The sequence below is a fragment of the Panthera onca genome, chromosome A2 (assembly GCF_046562875.1).
Source record: "Panthera onca isolate mPanOnc1 chromosome A2, mPanOnc1 haplotype 2, whole genome shotgun sequence".
Lineage (NCBI taxonomy): Eukaryota > Metazoa > Chordata > Mammalia > Carnivora > Felidae > Panthera > Panthera onca.
Genome location: NC_138340.1, coordinates 91610677 through 91630296, shown reverse-complemented (window position 1 = coordinate 91630296; position 19620 = coordinate 91610677). Strand labels below are relative to the sequence as shown.

Here is a 19620-nt window from a genome sequence, read left to right as displayed (position 1 = left end):
TATATAACTATTTTTTTTTTTTTAAGAGTTTGAAAGAGAGAGGAAGAACGGGAGCAGGGAAGGGGCAGAGAGGGAGAGAGGATCCCAAGCAGGCTCCACGTTAGCAGAGCCTGACACAGGACTTGCTCTCACAGACTGTGTGTGGGGGGGCTCCATCTCATGAACCATGAGATCATGGCCAGAACTGAAATCAAGAGTCAGACTCTTAACCAGCTGAGCCACCCAGGCGCCCCTATAATTATTCTTTCAAATAAATCTAGACAAATTAGGGTGAAGGGTAGGAAATTACTAGGAACCCATCGTCTCTTGTTTGTTTCATTAGTAAACATATTTCTTTTTTTTTTTTCTGCTTATTTTTTAGCTTCTTTGGATAGGTTTTTTTCTTCATATTATCCAATTTTTCCTTCTTTATATAACCTGTAATTTCTTCTAGAACAAAAGTGTACTTAGTTGCTTCCACCAGATCTGTCATTATTATTATCTATGGAAAATGTGGCAAACCCACTGGAAATTACCCATTACAAAATTATGTCATGTAAACCTTCTGACTGATAAGTCTCTTACAATAATGTAAATAGTTTTGACCCACCAGAAGATTTTGCATACAAAGTAAAATAGGTATTATAATATGTTGAAAAAAACATTGCTTACCGAACACTGAAACTGAATCTGATGACAACTTTGTCCTTGACTTTCCATAGTCCTAGTTCCCACTAATAATAAGAGCTAACTAAAACCCGAGAAGTAATCAAAGTTGATTATCAGGGTTCTTCCAGTTCCCTGTTTTAGGTGGGAGCCTTTTAGCTGCCTATGCCCTATCTGTTCTCCCTTGGTCGTTTGAAATTATTGTTTCATTCTTCTTTCCAACTAATCATAATTCCTGTTTCCTCTATTGCATTAAGTATTTACTATAGTGGGAATATTTCTTTATTGTGATTCATGACTATGGCCATGAGGGCACAGACATGGTGACAGGGAGAAGATGGGAATCTCTACAGGTAGATTCTGAGGCTCACTAAGGTTTGAGAGTCACTTCTCTGGGTAAATACTCTTTGGAGTCAGCTGGGGTGCTCTTTTACTACATCTGAAGCTGGCCACCACCCCCAGTGGACTCTCATTTAATAGTTCTAATCTGGGGCCCTAGCTTGTGTATTTTGAAAATGTTCCCTAGATGATGATTATACATCCTCGTTGAGACTGGCATCAGGGAGGCATCTTCTTTCACTAGATTCAGCTCTTACCGATGATAGCTGTTTTTTTCCTTATGTTTTTCCAGTAACCCCCAAAGGAGAAATCTAGAATAAGCCTTGGGTCTTAATTTTACATGATTATCTGTGGTCACTTTTACCTGTTCCTCTGCTTCAGCTATGAACCAGTTATATTTACTTCTACTGAAAACTACACTTCTGATTTGAGTGATAAATAGCCCATATTTTTTTCATTTTTATATACTATTTATCCCTACCAAATGCTCCATTTGTAGTGGTTCCTCCACTCTGGTATATACAGACAAATGAGGCAGTGTCCAACAGCTCATAATCTAATGGAAAAGAAGCATTTTAGGATGTAGTCCTATCATTTATGTAGTCCTATCATGAGTCCATCATTTATATTTAACTAAAAAATTTTAATCTCAGGTTTCAGGCACCTGGGTGGGGTTAAGCACCTGACTCTTGATTTCAGCTCAGGTCATGATCTCAAGGTTCATGAGTTCAAGCCCCACCTCAGGCTTTGTGCTGCAGTATGGAGCCTGCTTGGGATTCTCTCTCTCTCCTTCTCTGCCCCTCCTCCACGCTTGCTCACTCGTTCTCTCAATAAATAAACTTAAAAAAATTTAATCTCAGGTTTCCACTTCATAAACCTGGCTCAGATCCCCATTGGGTTGTTGGGGAGGATACGGAGCAATGGTAACGCGAATGCTGGGCAGGTGAGAGTATGAGTTTGGAAAATAATCTGGCAATGCCAAGAAGGCTCTCTGAACAAGAAGTTCCACCTAAGATATGTGCCCTAGGGAAATGTCTGCACATGTACAGAGATACTCACTGAAAGAATTATAATCCCCAAAAGTTAGAAAGCACTGAAATAGCCCCTAGCAAAGAAATGGGTAAATTGTGATCATTCATATAATGCAATACCATACAGCAATGAAAATGAATAAAATATAGCTATGCTTGTCAACATAGATAATCCTAAAAGCACATTACAAATGTACAATGTCATATAGCATTTATGTAAAGTTTAAGAGCATAAAAAGCAAGAGTATGTATTTATGGATATGTTCATATGTAGTAAAGGTTTAAACACATGCATGAGAAAGATAAAGGAAAAAGGGGAGAGAGTGGTTACATCTAAGGAGAGCAATAGTATTGAGAAGGAATATATTGAGGACTTCAATTGTATCTAAAAGATACAGATGTTAGGATTTGAAAAATGTGGATGGTCAGTAAATGAGTATTTTATTGTTGTCTATGCTTGAAATACATAGTAACCAACGGTGTTTCCTTACAATATTCCTGTAGGAATAGCTCTTCAGTGTTGGAACTTAGGCAGGAAATATTGTGGAGATCGCTTTGGAGCTCTACTGAGACTTAATCTTCAGTTAATAACTCTGTCTGTTCTCGTCTGCATTTATTGCACTGTAGTCTTTAAACAGGGACCGGTTTGGGGCTTGAATTCTACAAGATCAGCCAATACCTGACTATTTGGTTTCCTTTCTTACACCAGTTGTTTCCAAAAATTTAAATGGAATAATTCAAATATGCAGAAGTTGCCGACTCATAGTATAAAGTTTTTGTCATTGACTTTCTTTAGAAAGTTAAATTTCATTCATAAACACTTTGTTCTTGGTTTAAAAAATGTCCTTTTGTTGGGTTGCTATAATTATTATATTTATACTATTTATATTGATCATACAGCTTCTTAAATAACAAGGCCTCATTTATCTTCATAGAGAATCTGATATTTATATAAATGAGATTTGAGATAATGAGCCCCCATTCCATTAAGTGGCAAAATTCTAAAAAGCCATTTCTGAAAGCTCTCTTTCTCCACCCTTTCCCTTTTTCCCCTGGCCATGCTTAATACTATATATTAATATATATAAGAATATATATATTATATATATAATATATATATATATATATAAGAATATATATACTATATATATAATATATATAAGAAAGAAAGAATCTTTCTTAATGACTCACTTTTCCATGTTCACATTGATGATTGTGGAGTCTAATGGCAGCTCCCAGCAGCTAATGAGGATAATAGAGGAGTGTTTGCCCCTCATCCAACTGGTGTCAAACCAAGACCTTGACAACTTCCGTGTGCAGCTATCACAGTGTTTGCATAGTAGTGTGTCTGCTTCATAGCAGCCTCTTGTTTTACTTACTGTGTCTAGTAGTCTTTGGGTTAAGCCAGCTGCTTAGAATCATTGTGTAAAATAAAGGTAAGTAAACTTTGTGCATGAATAGCTCATTTATAGCTTTATGTTTGAACCTCAGTGACAAATTATACACTATATACACTATATTATACACTATACACCTTTAACCTTCAACATTTTTCTAGTTTTTCTTTTTAATGAATCCAACTATTAAATATAAGACTTTGGTTAAGTTTTGGGTAAATAGATCTTTTCTTAGTATAATGAAATTATACACCCCACATTCCCAAAGACCATAAATACTTGATGTATGTCATATGTATTAGAAATAATTAAGTGGTAATTTATAATGTATCATTTCTTTAACATTTAGTTTCTATGCCTTTGCATATGTCAACGTGGACTATCATGAAGAACATTGTTGCTAAGAATGGGTTTGCAGGATTATTTACAGGTAAAAATACTTATTTTACCAAATTGTTGAATAAAATGATTACTTTTCAGTCTGTCCTTTTCCTAAATTAGCAGGAAATTATTGAAAATATTACACATTTATGACTTCTCCCTAAATATCTTTAAGTTAAAAAAAATCTGAATAGATTTAATAAGATGAAACTTCTGTATAAAAGTAAAACGGAATTAAAGTGAGGAGCTTGGGAGTAATTTGGCTTGTTCTTTGATACCAGTTGATGGCACAGTGTTTGATACATCACTTCATTTGATCATTATCAGAATGAAATCAAATAAATTACATTTTTTAAACATAAGGTAAAATTTGTTCTGATTTTTTTCTATTCTCTTTTCAGGCCTCATTCCCCGTTTAATTAAAATTGCTCCTGCTTGTGCCATTATGATCAGTACCTATGAATCTGGGAAGGCTTTTTTCCAGATGCAAAATGCCGGAAGACAATACCAGTGATGCTGTTTCAGCTTGAAGTAACAACCAAAGCCAAATAATAAGTTGGAGATTCTTAGGCAAGAACTCTCACCATTATCTCAAAATGATTTATTTTCTATTTTATAACTTAAATGAGTAGTAGTTTCTGCTTTGCCTCTAAATCATAATCCTAAGTTAAAAATAAATTGTTACCCTAATTTTTGAGATACTGAAAAAGATATTCCAGAAATCACATCCATTAAATGTCCCTGTAAAGAAAAGAAAAATTATTCCTAAATACTGAAAGCAATAATCTGAGAGTTTGATAATTGAGAATGTGTAGGATGTACCAGAACATTTTGAATTGTGTTCTGAATGATGTGGAGAGTCTAGAAGAAAAATGCCCAAGTCTTTTATACATACCTAAATCATGCATGTAGATATTTAAGTATTTCAGCAAAGTATATAATAGATGGCAGTCTTTAAGTAACATTATTTGCATTTAGCAAATAATACCTATTACTTTCTTTAATTCAAACGCATTAGATTTTTTTTTTTTTTTTTTACTTCCTGTTGCTGTTTTAAGGCTTCACCAGTGTTAGGATTTCTTCACTCAAAGGTATGGCTATTTTATCTTTATGAATCAAAATATAACTTTATATGTTATAGGTGATATTTTTGATGATTAAAGACTCCATTATTCACTGTTTCTGCAAAAGAGGAGTCGTCTTTCTGATGGTGTTAAATGTTTGGCACAGTGACTCTTGGCTGAGCAGAAAACCACATTACATTTACATTAGTAAAATTTATGTTTCAGCTTAGGAAGGGCCTCTGGTTTCAGCCATCTTGTAATTCAGGTATCACTGTTTGTGGAGTTCTCTAGGTCACTTGTACTGGCTTCTTCTAACACAATAGAGATTACTAATATAGTATAAGACACACAATGTTTCCAAAATGTCCCTCGATTTTACACATCTTCATGTTAGTATGCTAGATCAAGAGACTAAAGAGGCAGCAGTTTCCTTGAAGAAATAGCTTTCAGTCACTGTAGGCTAACGCCTCAGTAATGTTGCTTATGACTGCAGGAATGAGGGAAGGGTTATGAAGACAGGACAAAAGTGATACCCTTTTTTTGTTTTTGTTTCATTTTCCTAGGATCTGTATCCTATAAGAAAAAGCACTTTATTGCAGTCTACTTGTATGCTAGGAAATGTGAAGTATTTTTTGTTCTAAAATAGAGTAATATGTTCAGGTGACAGACCTCTAGTGTTTGTAGAGGAACTAATGTACTTTGTATTATAGAAAAGAGTTTATCTATTTCACCAGAACAGATCGTGTGTGTATGTAGTCTTTTGTGTTTGCTTTACCCTCTATTGATTTACCTTAAAATTGCAGTATCTATAAAATCATAAATATTTATGACTTTGACATTTTCATTAAAATATTTTGATTTCTTAAAAGTATGACTGTGCTTCAAGCTAAATATTTGCATACAAAATCATTTTAATGCTATACTATATAAGAAAGTTTTATCTTGAACACTGATGTTTAACAGTATTAAATTTATTTTATTTTATTTTTTAACAGTATTAAATTTACCTTGGTTCTGTTATGCTTCTTTTTGGTAACTGATCAGTAGAAAACAAAAATTTTAATTTGTAATTTTTAAGAAGCAGTGTGATATCTCACCTTAATGTAATACCAACAGGGATACTGCCGCCACCCCTAGTACTGTATGACTGCATATATGGAAAATTCTTATCATTCAGGATTAAAATAAATCTAATTCCTTAGAAGCTTTTCTAATACATACTACATGCACCGTATCTGGATGAAAAGAAGAGTGAAATGAAGCTTTTTCTGTACTTAGGTGGTAGAGCTAGAGAAGCATTAATGTTTTATTTAAATAAATAGTAGCAGCTAAAAAGTGCTTGGCTAGAAATTATATTCTATGTAATGTTTCTGAAAGCAGTTTCCTTCTATTTATGTTTTCTAACACATACATTTGCTTTATGTGTAAGTTTTTTAATAAATCCATGTATTACATACTTGCTACCTTCCATATAATACACATTTGACTTTTTAAAAAAGCAGAGATGAAATTAAAATAAATTTTTCTTTTATTTCTAGGAAGACTATTCACTATATATATTTAACCACATGACTTTTTTATGCATTTTTTGAGATTTTTTATTTTTTTCAATATATGAAATTTATTGTCAAATTGGTTTCCATACAACACCCAGTGCTCATCCCAAAAGGTGCCCTCCTCAATGCCCACCACCCACCCCCCATCAACCCTCAGTTTGTTCTCAGTGTTTAAGAGTCTCTTATGCTTTGGCTCTCTCCCACTCTAACCTCTTTTTTTTTTTTTTTCCTTCCCCTCCCCCATGGGTTTCTGTTAAGTTTCTCAGGATCCACATAAGAGTGAAAACATATGGTATCACATATGTTTTTAAATTCTTCCCTCTTTCTGGAGTACGAGTTCCAAGGATATAGGAAAGTTTTGAATTTTTTGAATCAGTTTTGAATTTTTTCTCCAAAATGAACTTTTAAAATAAATTTTAACATTCAACATTTACTCAGATCTTTTATGTGGTAGGCAGCATAAAGAGCACTTGAGATAAGAAAATACTTCAGATACTGTCACCGGCTACAAGGAGACGGCAGAGCTGTTTGACAGGTTTGCAAAGAAAGACATGGAACAGCTGAGGGATTGTCCACTCAGCCTGGGAGCAGAGAGGCAGGGTGTCAGAGACATACTTCTATGATTAGGACAGGTGATCCAGTTAAACGTACCTGGAAGTGGGAGGCATTGAGCCCCAAATGTGGAAAAACAAGAAGACAACGGGAAACCAAAGAAGCATGTTTTGGCATAGCTCTAGTAATTATGGAGTTGAGTTGGTTGGTTGGTTTTCCAAGACCAGCTTTTTTTTTTTTTAACTGAAAAGAAAATAGGGTAGCATAGTTTAGCACAACACAGCACAGCGAACACTAGAATGTGTCACATGTAGTAAGGCTGTCTTATGTAGTGAAACTTTGGTTTTATTTGGGTTTTAGAGAAATAATGGGGACTTATAAGAAGAACTCGTTTGGACTAAAATACACTTTTGAAAGAGACCATAAGGTCACAGATAAAATTTTATATCCCCTCATCAGTTAAAAAGAACAAAATCTAGAGTGAAATAGGGGCTGCTGTGCTTACAGAAGATTAAAAGATATTTAAGAGCCCTGATGTTCAAAGGAGTCCTGTGACATTTCAGAGGTGATTCAGTGTATTTATCAAAACTGGAGATTTGACTAGGAACTTCTTTTACAGAGAATTTCCTTAAGTTGTAAATTTGAGACACATTTTTAACCAATTGAAAACAATTATGTAAGTCTAATAAAGATGACTTAAAAACTTAGTTTACATAATATCTTTTAATGCTGACATCCTCTTGATGCTATCATAGGTTCTGAGAAGATGGTGATGTTTCCATTTTATAGGTGAGAAAACAAATATGGCTGATGTATAATTATATTAGCAACTGCCCAAATCACTATGGTATTGTACCACCTCAATAGATATTGTGTATTCTGAACCATATCATGTTATTTTTTTTAATAAAAGGGATTTAATTTTATATGAGTTAAAATAAAGATTTCTCTAAAACTTTTGTCCTATTAGTATTTTAGGTGTTGAATAATATACATTTACCATATTTGCTAAAACACAAGGCTCAGGGTACAACTTGAATCAAGTAACTTCAAGGAAAAAATATAACCACTAATGCATAGTACAAAACGTTTAATATACATGCAACAAGTATAGTACATCAAGGCAACAAAATACACATGGAAATATCAGCATATAATTCAGCATTCTATTTTGGATAGGGTGTGTAAACAATAAACACTACCACCTAAAATTAAAGATTGAGACATACATTGTTTCCTCATGCAGACATTACGTATATAACAAGTGTGAAATGAGCTGTACAGAAACCTGAATTCACATCAGCAGATGAATTTTGTACCAAGAGCTCCAAGAAAGGAGGAAAAGTCATGATCCTCAGATGTCATGTTTAAATCTGCATTTAGCAGCATGTGAAGATGCACAGGTTACTGAATGCATTAGACAAATCTGGAAAATTATCAATTATGGAATCTTGAATTTCCTTTCTGTATTATAAAAATGTATGGAAAAAATTTAACAATGATTGTTTTAAATCACTGAGGAATAATAAATGTCAGTTCAGAGTGGACTGTGAATGATAAAACATTTTACACATTCTGATCGTTTTTTAGGAAAGCAGCAATAGTGCTTAAGAAGCCAGCTTCAAATTTTTCAAGTTCCCCAACTTAGCCATTTCTTACTCTCTTCTCCCAGTGTTGCCACTGTCCTCATTTTATATCTTCCTTCCAGCCCCATGCTCATTAAAAATTGCTTTGGATACCTCACTCATAATAAGGTATACATAATTAAGAGCAGGTAAAAGGTACCAATTTTCAAGAATATTTGCATTTTTACAAGTACTAAAGCCTTAAGCTAAAGGAATAAAGCTCTGAATATGTTCTGGTACATCTAGGATAACTTATTTTAACAGCTTCCAGGCCTCCTCTGTCCCTGAAAGAACATTGCTTAAAGTGTCTTACATATAAGACTAGCCTTCTTATTATTTATCTTAAATTCCAAATTATGAGAATAAAGCTCTAAGTACTGCAGAGAACCACCACACTCCTACACATTTCTAATGCAAAGAATGATGTAGTAAGTTCAGCGCTCTTCTTGCCTCCTCTGAATAAAAGAAATCGCTGTAGGAGGAACATTCTTCCTGTTATGTCCAAGCTCCTAAGTTTGAATGTAATGTTTTCTTAATAAACAAAAATAGCATACAAAGTCCCCATTAAGTATTGTGTCCTCTTCATGTAAACAATATAGAAAACTTCTTTGGCACAACTGATCGTGATTTCCTCATATTACTTACTATAGAAAATATACTTCATACATTTTTTTTTTCTTTTCAGTATGGTGGGATTTTTATGGATGAAATATATGGTTGCAAAAACTGCAAAAAGTTTATAGCACATAACTTTTCAAAAAAGAAAACTAACTTTAGTAGAAGTGTAGGGATTTTTAATGTTAACATGGCATGGTTCATTGTTGCACACAAGGGACAACAAAACAACCCTATTATGTCAGATTATTTAGTGTGGTGATTACTAATCCTTACTTTAAAGATCTCAAATCCTTAAATCAACTTGGAGTTTTTTTCAAGAAGTACTGTACATTTTTAAATGTTTTCTAACTATTGAGGAATACTTGATATTTTTATGTAACCTCTTAAGAAAATCTTGGGGAAAATAAAGATAAGAAACTTATCCACTTTACCGAAATGCTGTAAAATACTTCCCATATGACCCTCATAAATTTAGTGATGGCCTAAAGGCACATTCCTACAAAATTTATAAAATGTTAATGGAATTTTGATACCAAAACTGAATAAGCCACTATGAAACCAGCCGGGAATTTCCTCCTCATATTAAAAACAAGGCATTTAAACATCAGAACATAGGAAGAAATTAATGAAAAAATGAAATTAACATGTCATTTTTAGAAAAATCATTGAATAAGAGAGTAAAAGAAAAAACTTACATGTCTCTAGAATAAAACCTTCAACTCAGCCTGGCAATGATGATGCATTTAAATACATGAAAATCAGCTAAATAATAAATATACATCACCGTTTACAATGGGTTATTAATTTAAAGGATATTTGAAAGTTTTTTAAGCCTATTCATATTTAAACTTCCTCAGTGACAAATGTAAGAATCTTAAAATGAAAATGGCAGGATCATTTTTTTTCACTCAGAAGGGCACATGGAATAGACTGAATTCTCTAAAAGAAGCAATAGAATTCCATACATGTGCCAGAACAATATAAAATTCCAAAGGTTTTCCCCAGCAGTCAAACTTATGTAAATAGAACATTTGCAACATAAAAACTTCTGGCTTTTACATAAAATTTTTCAGGATGGAGTTAGGCCTGGACTTGTCATCTCTGTTGTGGGACTTGCAAGGTAGTCATTAGATTTGAGACTTGTTAGTGATTTGTAACTTGCCACTGATGTTAGAGACCCACAGAGACCGAGTAATGAGGGAGTATCTTCTTTACCTGAAAGTTAAGATAAAATTACAAATATTTAATTGTCATTGAAGAATGGTACCAAAAGATCTTACAAAGCTTAAAACTTACATACTTCACAAAATAATGCAAACATAGATATCTATGTATTTCCATAGTTTCAGTGTCACCCTTAAAAAAACATTACCAGAGAATTATTTGTGCTCCTCATAAAAGTTCTAGAAATGGAAGTCTGAGATGCCTTGTTTTGAGATGAAAATCAAAAGTTTACCTTTTTTCCAGAATATGTTCGTGTTCAGTCGGTAAAGGAAAATAAACTAAAGTAACAGTATCAGTGCCCAGGCCACAGAAATACAAGGAAATCCACATGCAGGTAAAGTGCTGCTGTAGAAGCAAAACTGGTACAGTTCAGAAGGAGGGCTCAACTGGGACAGCCTTAACTCACTTAGTGAATATAAACATTTGTCAGCATCTGCCTTGCATCAGGAACTTTAGTATGTGCTAGACTTCAGTAGGCATATGAAGGAAGACTGGTAGATCTTTGGCACAGCTGGGGAATACAAGTGCTTCCCAGAGCAGAGTTTGAAGTACCAGCTAGAAGTAGCTGGTTTGAGACTGAAAGGCTAAGCTTTGAAAATTAGGTCTCCCAAGTAGGTAAAAAGCTTACGTCTTACTTACACAGTTATACAAGTATAAACCAAACCAGACAGCAGGTGTTTCTGAATACTATATACTGTTTCAAACAGCCCCTGTGAAGTGTTCCCACAGGGTTCTGTACTCTAACCCACGTAGTTGTACTATATGGTACAATATGTGGGGCCTATGTACATAGCACTATATACTATGATACGTATGATAATTGTGGGGCTCTTTTTCTAAACTACACTGAGAAAGGACATGGAATTTGTTGTTTATTATAGTCCCAGTGCCTAGCACACAGGAGACGGTCATTAAATAATTATATAATTAACGAATCATGACTGTAGGAACTGTACTGGGACCCAAGAGCGTTCCTAGTCCCTTTTGGCTGTATGGCCTTAGGAAAGGCATCTTCTCGGAGCCTATGTGCTTAATAAAATGAGAACAGATACTAAATATGACTAGTTATGTTAACTGCATAGTTTTGCTGACAAGTAAAATACAGGAAAATATAAAAGCATTAGAAAAAGTTATGAAAAAGATTGTTAAATTCAAATTTAAAATGTTTATGGCGTTATTTCACGACCAAAAGATTTAGGTGTTTCAAGCACCCTTTTCACGTTTAAGCTTAGAGACCCATTCCGGGTCAACATTCTGGAGTTCCTGTTAAATGCTCCTGGGACTCAACTGCTTTGGATAGTCTCTCTAAATTTCTACTTTAACTGTACAACTCAGTGGCATTAATTTTATCTATAGTATTGTGCAACCATCACCACTATTTCCAAAATATTCATCACTCCAAACAGAACTTCTCTACCCATTTAAGCAGTAACTAACCATTCTTCCCTTACCCCCAATCTCTGGAAACTCTAATCTACTTTCTGTCAATGAATTTGCCTACCATACGTCATTCCTACCAGTAGGATCATACAATATTTGCCCTTTTGTGCCTGGCTTTCACTTACTATGTCTTCTAAGGTTCATCCATGTTGTATGTATCAGAACCCCATTCCTTTTTTATGGCTGCATAATATCCCTTTGTATGTATACACTACTTTCTGTTTACCCATTCATCTGTACAGACACTTGGGTTGTGTCTACCTTTTGATTATTGTAAAGAGTGCAGCTGCAAACACTGGCACACAAGAATCTGTTTGAGTACTGTCTGCAATTCTGTGCAAGTCTATACTTAGGTAACTTTTTTTTTTTTAATACAATCATACAGTAATGCAAAAGACTAAACCACCTATATGTCTAACATAGTTACACAATGAGGTACTATACAGCTGTAAAAGAATCAGAAAGATCTCTATGTACTGCTAGGTAGTGATTTCACTGTCAAGTGAAAAAAGCAAACTACAGAATAGCGCATAGCATGTTACCTTGTATCTAGAAGAGGGGGATGTAAATTATTTGAACTTACTTGTATTTTAAAAAGATAATTCAAAAATAAAAAATAGTTAACTATGAAAGCAGAAGTGAACAGAACTGAAATGAACTTTCAGCACAGTAACTGGACTCTAGCATATATTCTCAAGATAAAATAATTAGAAAGAAATCTTACCACATTTTAGTAATAATATAGATACTGTTATTTTGAAATTAATATATAGTAGGATAAAGCAAATAAGTAATTATGTTCATATAAATTAGGAACCAATATATTCACCATAACATGTCAAAATATAAAATCAAGTGCACAGAAACCCTGAATCTTAAATTTAAATTGTAAAATAAATTTAAAGTATATTTTTCTTTAAAAAAAAATTTCCTAACTCTTCCACAGGCTAGGAACAATGACTATTCTAGTAGCAACAGGGACCCCTAAAGCTAAATTATGGCCTCTAACATTTCCCAGTATAAGGAGGTAAGTCTTCTTAAAGAAATAGCTGATTCTGGGTGTGGGCATGAAACATAAACGTCTTTTTTTTACCACAAAGTGAGGAAGCTATGATAGACTGGGGGAGTGTCAAAAGGACATAGGAGCCATCTTTAAGGGTCACTGTTCAAAAAGGACAGTGACCTGATGAGATGCATTGACAAAGACGTATCATTTATGCTGTTAATGCACATATGTTTAATCTGAATTTGATAATAATGGACATCAGACAAATCGTGGGACATTTAACAAAACAACTGACTTGGGCTCATCAATATACAAACATGTGTGACAGAAAAAGCCAAGTTGGTGGGTGCTCTGCTAGATGAAAGGACACCAAAGAGAATGAAAAGTAAATAATATGTGATCCTTGATCGGATTCTGGACATACCAAAAAAAATAAAGGCTTTTAAATGATATTACTGGACATGCTGAGACAAGAATATTAACAAACTATCAGGTAATAGTGTATTGATGTTAAAGTGCCTAAGGATCATAATGGTATGGCTTTGTAAGAAGACATCCTTATCCCTAAGAGATATATGCTGACATACTTAGAGATGAAGTTTATGATACCTGCAATTCACTTTCAGATGTTTGAGCACAACAGAAAAGGCAGATATAGGAGTAAATGAAGGGAGTATGTGCCCACAAAAACAAGAGCAACATAATACCAGTGTGGCAAAATGGTTACATTGGTGAATCATGGTAAAGCATACAGGGGTGTTCATTCTTCTGTTCTTTCAACTTTTCTGTAGATTTGAAATTATAAAAAAAAAAAGTTGGAGTGGGGGAAGAAAACAAAGGTACACAAAGTCCCCAGTTGTGCCCCAACAAACAAATCATACAGCAGAGCTGAGTGGGGCATATCCAGGAGAGCACAGTGGGGGGTGGGGAGCCACGTATGAAAGCCAGCCTTTGCAGACACACGGCCAGCCTCTGAAAATACTGATGCTGGGGAACATGCAGGGCAGTCTGTTACCCTCAAGAAAGCCAAGAGACTTCAGTGTAAGCCTTCATTTAAAAATAAAAGTAGAAAAAAAATGCACAAGATTCCAAAAATGGTTATGTTGTGACTGCAGCCATGCAACTATAAAAGGAAATAAAATATAAAAAGGAAGTGAGCAAAAAGGGCACCTGGATGGCTCAGTCAGTTAAGCATCTGACTCTTGATTTCGGCTCAGGTCATGATCATGGGATTCATGAGTTCAAGCCCTCCACACTGACAATGCAGAGTCTGCTTGGGATTCTCTCTCCCCTCCTCTCTCTCTGCCCCTCCCCCCACTGTGTGTGTGTGTGTGTGTGTGTGTGTGTGTGTGTGTGTGTGCGCACGTGTGTCTGTGTCTGTGCGTGCACATGCATGCACTCTAACTTTAAAAAAAAGGAAATAAGCAAAAGGAAGTGTTAAGATAAAGAATTATAACTGATTATTCCAAAATATTCTTGAATATTGTGATGTCAACAGTAACTTATGCATACACATATACGTGTAAAATTACTATATGAATTAAAAAATAAGTATGTTAAACTCTGTGTTGATATTTTAACAATTTTTTGATATGGGAGGAAATAACTAGTCAAGGTTAACAAAACTTTCTAGCTCAACAAATGGAAAAGTAGTAGTTCCTAGCAGAAACAAGTTAGTCATAAGAAGCAGCAAATAGATTTTCATTTTATAGCAAGAAAGATCCGTTTTGTTTTAAACTTACGGATAAAGAGTCTGGACTCAACAAGTCTTCAGATGGTACTGCTACAAATATTACTAAGTTAGAAGTCATTCAGCACAATGCCAGATATTGTGATAAAAATAAAAGGAACCACTTCTTGCCTGTAGGGAGCTTAATGCAAGGTAGAAACAGACACACAGAAAATAATAATAAAATGCAGGAAGTACAGTGAGAAACATAAGGTAAAGGTGAGATCACCAACTCTATAAGGAAGTCTGAGTGGGGATGGAGGGGCCAATGGGGAAACGAAGAGGCAGTAAACTATATCCTAATTTTAAGGAATGCCTACACAGATTCCTTAGCCACTATCATAAACCCATAAACATAGGGAAAATGTTATGTTAACCTGTTATATAAGGAACATGTTACCTTTTTGTGATCAAAGGTCAAGAAAAGGGGTGGTCGGAATTTTGTGCGATAAAATTTCAAACTGGAACCACTGCATGTAGTAGTTGGAGCTGGCAAAGAGGGAGTTGTGACACAGTTGTTTTTGCATGCACATGGATGAACACTGGCCATGGGTGCTCATATCAATCTCTAACAGACTTACTTGTATGAAGGCCAAAAAAGCCTTCAAAAACTTACAATTTCCCTTTCAAATTAGTAGTTGTTTGTTCATAGAAGAGTATGAAAACAGACAGTAGGATGTAAATTTCCTATTACTGAAGCAAATCTTCATTAAAGAATTACTACAATTCACACTTTCTGGTAAAACAACACATAGCACTTGGGACAAACCCTGCAAGTAGATGAAGCTTGGTGACCTACACAGAAGGATTGCTTATCATATGCCAAGTGTATAAATGAAGGCAGAAGAAATTCCTCAGACTAGATAAAAGAAATTTTAAAGCAACAAGCAATTGGTGTGACTGATTCATGCACCATGAAGGATTTCTGTTAAGATGTCAAACGTCAATTTGCCATGGAATTCCTGTGGCCTTTGAAGGGAAGCTATTTAACTTGCAGAAGTGTTTGATTTAATTGAGGAAGAAAAAGAAACTCTCAGGCGGATAGGAAAGTGTACACATAAAAATGTACAGGATACTTAGTACCTTGAGAGAAAATCCCTGTATCAGTGGAGGATTGTTTTGGGAAATGGTTCACTGTTGACACAGAAAATGCTACTGTAAGCAAAGACAGCCACTGACAATTTTGATTAAATGATTCAGAAGAGACTGACTCTGAATACAAAGAAGTTCTTTACAACTGAATTCACTTTTATTTTCCTTTTTACAGATACAGAGGAGGTCCAGTAATTTTTTAAATCTATGCTTAAAGTCTAATACAAGAAGCAATGAATAATCAGAAAATAAAATTGAGAAAGCAATTCCATTTACAATAGAATCTACAAGAATAAAATAGGAATAAATTCAAATGAAGTGCAAGAGTTGTACACTGACAACTACATACTACTGTTGAGAAAATTCAAGGTTGAAATAAGTGGGGAAACATTCCATTTTTCCATGGATTCGAAGACAATATTGTTAAGACGGCAATATCTCCCAAGTTTATCTACATATTGTGTAATCCCCATCAAAATTGTAACTGCCTTTTTTTCTAGAAATAACAAGCTGATTCTAAAATTCCTATGGAAATTTAGTGGAGTCCAAATAGCCACAACAATCTTGAAAAAGAACAAACTCCTGATTTCAAAACATAGATAGTATAAACATAAAGACAGTGTGGTACTATAGTATGAATATGCACTGGTACAGGCATACAGACCAACAGAACAGAACTGAGAATCCAGAAATAAGCCCATCCATGTATGGGTAATGCATTTCAATAAAGAGTCCTAGGACCATTCAGTTGGGGGAAAGAATAGTCTTTTCAACAAATGATCCAGAGGCAAATGAATATCCACATGCAAAAGAATCAAGCTGGACAATCACCCACACCATATACAAAAACTTAAATCAAGTAAGATCTAAAACTATAACACTCTTAAAAAGAAACACACGAGTAAATCTACATGACTTTGGATTAGGCAATGGTTTCTTAGATGTGACACCAAAAGCAAAAGCAACCACAAGAAAAATCAGTTAAATGGGACTTTGTCAAAACTAAAAATTTTGTGAGTCAACACTAGCAGGAAAGTAGAAAGACATCCCTCAGAATGGAAAAAAAATATTTGTAAATCCTACATCTGACAAGGGCCTACTATTCAAAATATACACTGCAAGGAAAAAAAAAGGCAATGCAATTTTTAAATTGTCAGAGGAGTTGAATAGACATTTATCTGAAGATGATATGCAAATGGCTAATAAGCACATGAAAAGACGCTCAATGTTATTACTCATTAGGGCAATGCAAATCAAAACCATGAAACTCCATTTGATACCCACTAAGATGCTATAATTATAAAGACTGTCAATAACAAATCTTGGTGAGGGTGTGGAGAAAATGAAACACATACATTGCTGGGGGGATTATGAAATGATACAATTGCTGTGAAAAAGTTTAGCAGCTCCTCAAATGGTTACACATATGTTCTAACCAATTCCATTCCTAGTTATATACCCAAGAGAAGTAAAATATGCGTTCACACAAAAACTTGTATGTGAATGTTCATAGTAGCATTATTCATAACTGCCCCAAAGTGGAAACTATCCAAATGCCCAAATGATGAGTGGATAAACAAACTGTGGTATAACCATACAATGGAATATTACTTGTGCACTGAAGGGAATGAAGCACTGAGACTTGGTACAACATGGACGAACTGTGAAAACACAATGCTACTTAAGTAGGAGAACCTACACAAGAAAGGCTACATATTATATGATTTTATTATATTAAATGTCCAGAGTAGACAAATCCAAAGAGACAGAAAGTACATTAGTAGTTACTCAGAGACTGGGGGAGGGAGGAATTGGGACCAACTACTAACAGGTGCAGGGCTTCTTCATTGGTTGATGGCAATGCTCTGGGATTAGTGGTGATGTTGCACAACACAGTGAATACACTAAACACTAATCAACTCTACACTTTACAATGGTGAATTTTATGTTAAGTAAATTACAATAGTTTTTGAAAGTCTACAGGATCTTTTAAAATAAATGTAAAAAAATGCTAACAGATATGTAAACAATGTTATGATTTGTTGGCTCTTTTCTTTTGGAGGGGCCACATAAAATAATGGTGTATTTTAAAACCCAAGTCATTTTAGATTTGCTGAAATATGGGACGCCTGGATGGCTCAGCTGGTTGAGCATCTGACTTCAGCTAAGGTCATGACCTTACAGTTCATGAGTTCAAGCCCCGCACTGCGCTGTCTGCTGTCAGCGCACAGCCCGCTTTGTACCTCTGTCCCTCACTCTGCCCTTCTCTCTCTCTCTCTCTCTCTCTCTCTCTCTCTCTCAAAAATAACAAGATTTGCTGAGATATAGGTAGCTAACTAGTAATACTGTAATAGGAAGTGTCACATAAGAAGGATTAATAAAACCTTCTTGAAAAAAATGACAACTTCTCACCCTTTTCCTTCAACAATTATGGTGCCATTTTAACTTCTGAGATATTCTCTTATTTAACAATCAGTGGGAATGTAGAATTGCTTTTTTTTTTATACCTTTCTACTGTATTATTCATTAAAATACATCCTTGAGGAATGTAAACACATAAAAGGTTATTCTATGTAAAGGCATAAAAGGCCTGAATCAAATTTTAGAATACAAGCATAAATTTCTATTTTTTTCAAGTCATAAGTAAGAAATCTCTGTTTCTTAAGATTATTCATATGGAGTTAATAAAAATATTTGTAACTAAAAATGCATAAATATATAAACTAACAATGATTTATAGTTCCACCACCAAAATTAATTACTTTTAAATCTTGACATATTTGGCTTCCACTGTTTGTTTTTAGATGGAAAAAACAATCTACTATGTTTATAAAAGTGACACATATTCATTATAAAAATTTAATCAACAGAGTAAAGCACACAAGAAATTTTAAATTACCATTCAGCTTACATTCTGACAGAAAAATATTATAAAATTCAGATGATATACTTCTCATAAAGTTTTCATTTTATTTTTAACTGAAATTCAATATAAGAAAAGGCCAGTAACAGAAATGCTGAACTTCTAATAAAAATTTTTTTTGAGATTTAATTTGTAAAAGATTACTCTGTATTTAGAGAGCATAAAAAACAGTCATACTTTTGCCCACCACATCTTGGTGTTATCTGCAAGCATCAATTTTATAATTATCTATTGAACTCTCAAAACTCAACAGGAAAAAAAAAAACAAACAAAAAAGAATCCAATTAAAGAACAGGTAAAATAAGCGAAGAGGTAGTTCACTGGAATATACAGATGGCAAATGAGCACACGAAAAGATAATGAACACCATCTGCCACCAGGGAAATGCAAATTAAGACACAATGAGCTATGACTGCATATCAACCACAATGGCTAAAATAAAAAATAGTGACACCACCCTTCGTTGGCATGGAGGCAGAGACGCTAAATTGCCCATCCAATGCTGGTGGGAATGCAGAAGGGTACACTGAAAAAGTTTGGTGGTTTCTTATCAAGTTAGACATGCAACTGCCATACAACCCAGCAACTGTATTCCTAGGTATATATTCCAGAGAGATGAAGGCTTAGGTTCACACAAAAACCTGCAAACAAACCTTCACAGCAGCTTAGCCCATTCAGGCTGCTATAACAGAGATACCATAAACTGAGTGGCAGCTCAAACAAAAGAAATTTATTTTCTGTTTTTGATTTCTCATAATTTTGGAGGCTGGGAAATCCAAGATCAAGTTACCTGCACATTCCATGCCTAGTTGATGGCCTATATCCGGTTCACAGCCCAGCCATCTTCTCACTGTGTCCCAGCATGACTGAAGAGCAAAGGAGCTCTCTGGGGGTCTCTTTAAGAACACTAATCCTGTTCCTGATGGCCCTACCCTCGTGACCTAATCACCTCCCAAAGCCCACATTCTGATATCATCACACCAGAAATTATGAGTCTG

The 19620-nt window shown here is 34.6% G+C and overlaps 2 protein-coding genes across 8 annotated transcripts in view; one reads left to right on the top strand and one right to left on the bottom strand.

Moving 5' to 3' along the window:
* SLC25A40 (solute carrier family 25 member 40) overlaps positions 1 to 19620 on the top strand; it is a 68126-nt gene that overhangs the window by 47245 nt on the left and 1261 nt on the right. Inside the window, exons 11-13 of one of the 4 annotated variants that reach the window (XR_013554002.2) lie at positions 3762 to 3842; positions 4195 to 4363; positions 4852 to 4884. Coding sequence is in view for 1 of the 4 variants with exons in the window: in XM_078442498.2 (XP_078298624.2) it covers positions 3762 to 3842; positions 4195 to 4307 (194 nt within the window). In the remaining 3 variants the exon portion in view is untranslated. Of the gene's footprint in view, positions 1 to 3761; positions 3843 to 4194; positions 6048 to 19620 lie in introns of those variants that run through there. The other 3 variants (XR_013554001.2, XR_013554000.2, XM_078442498.2) reach the window with 3 other exon arrangements.
* The window catches only part of RUNDC3B (RUN domain containing 3B), a 159922-nt gene continuing 148342 nt past the window's right edge, over positions 8041 to 19620 (bottom strand). For all 4 annotated transcript variants that reach the window (XM_078442494.2, XM_078442496.2, XM_078442495.2 and 1 more), the window contains one exon: positions 8041 to 10423. In XM_078442494.2, coding sequence (XP_078298620.1) covers positions 10278 to 10423 — 146 coding nt within the window. In that variant the 3' untranslated portion in view covers positions 8041 to 10277. The remainder of the gene's footprint in view (positions 10424 to 19620) is intronic.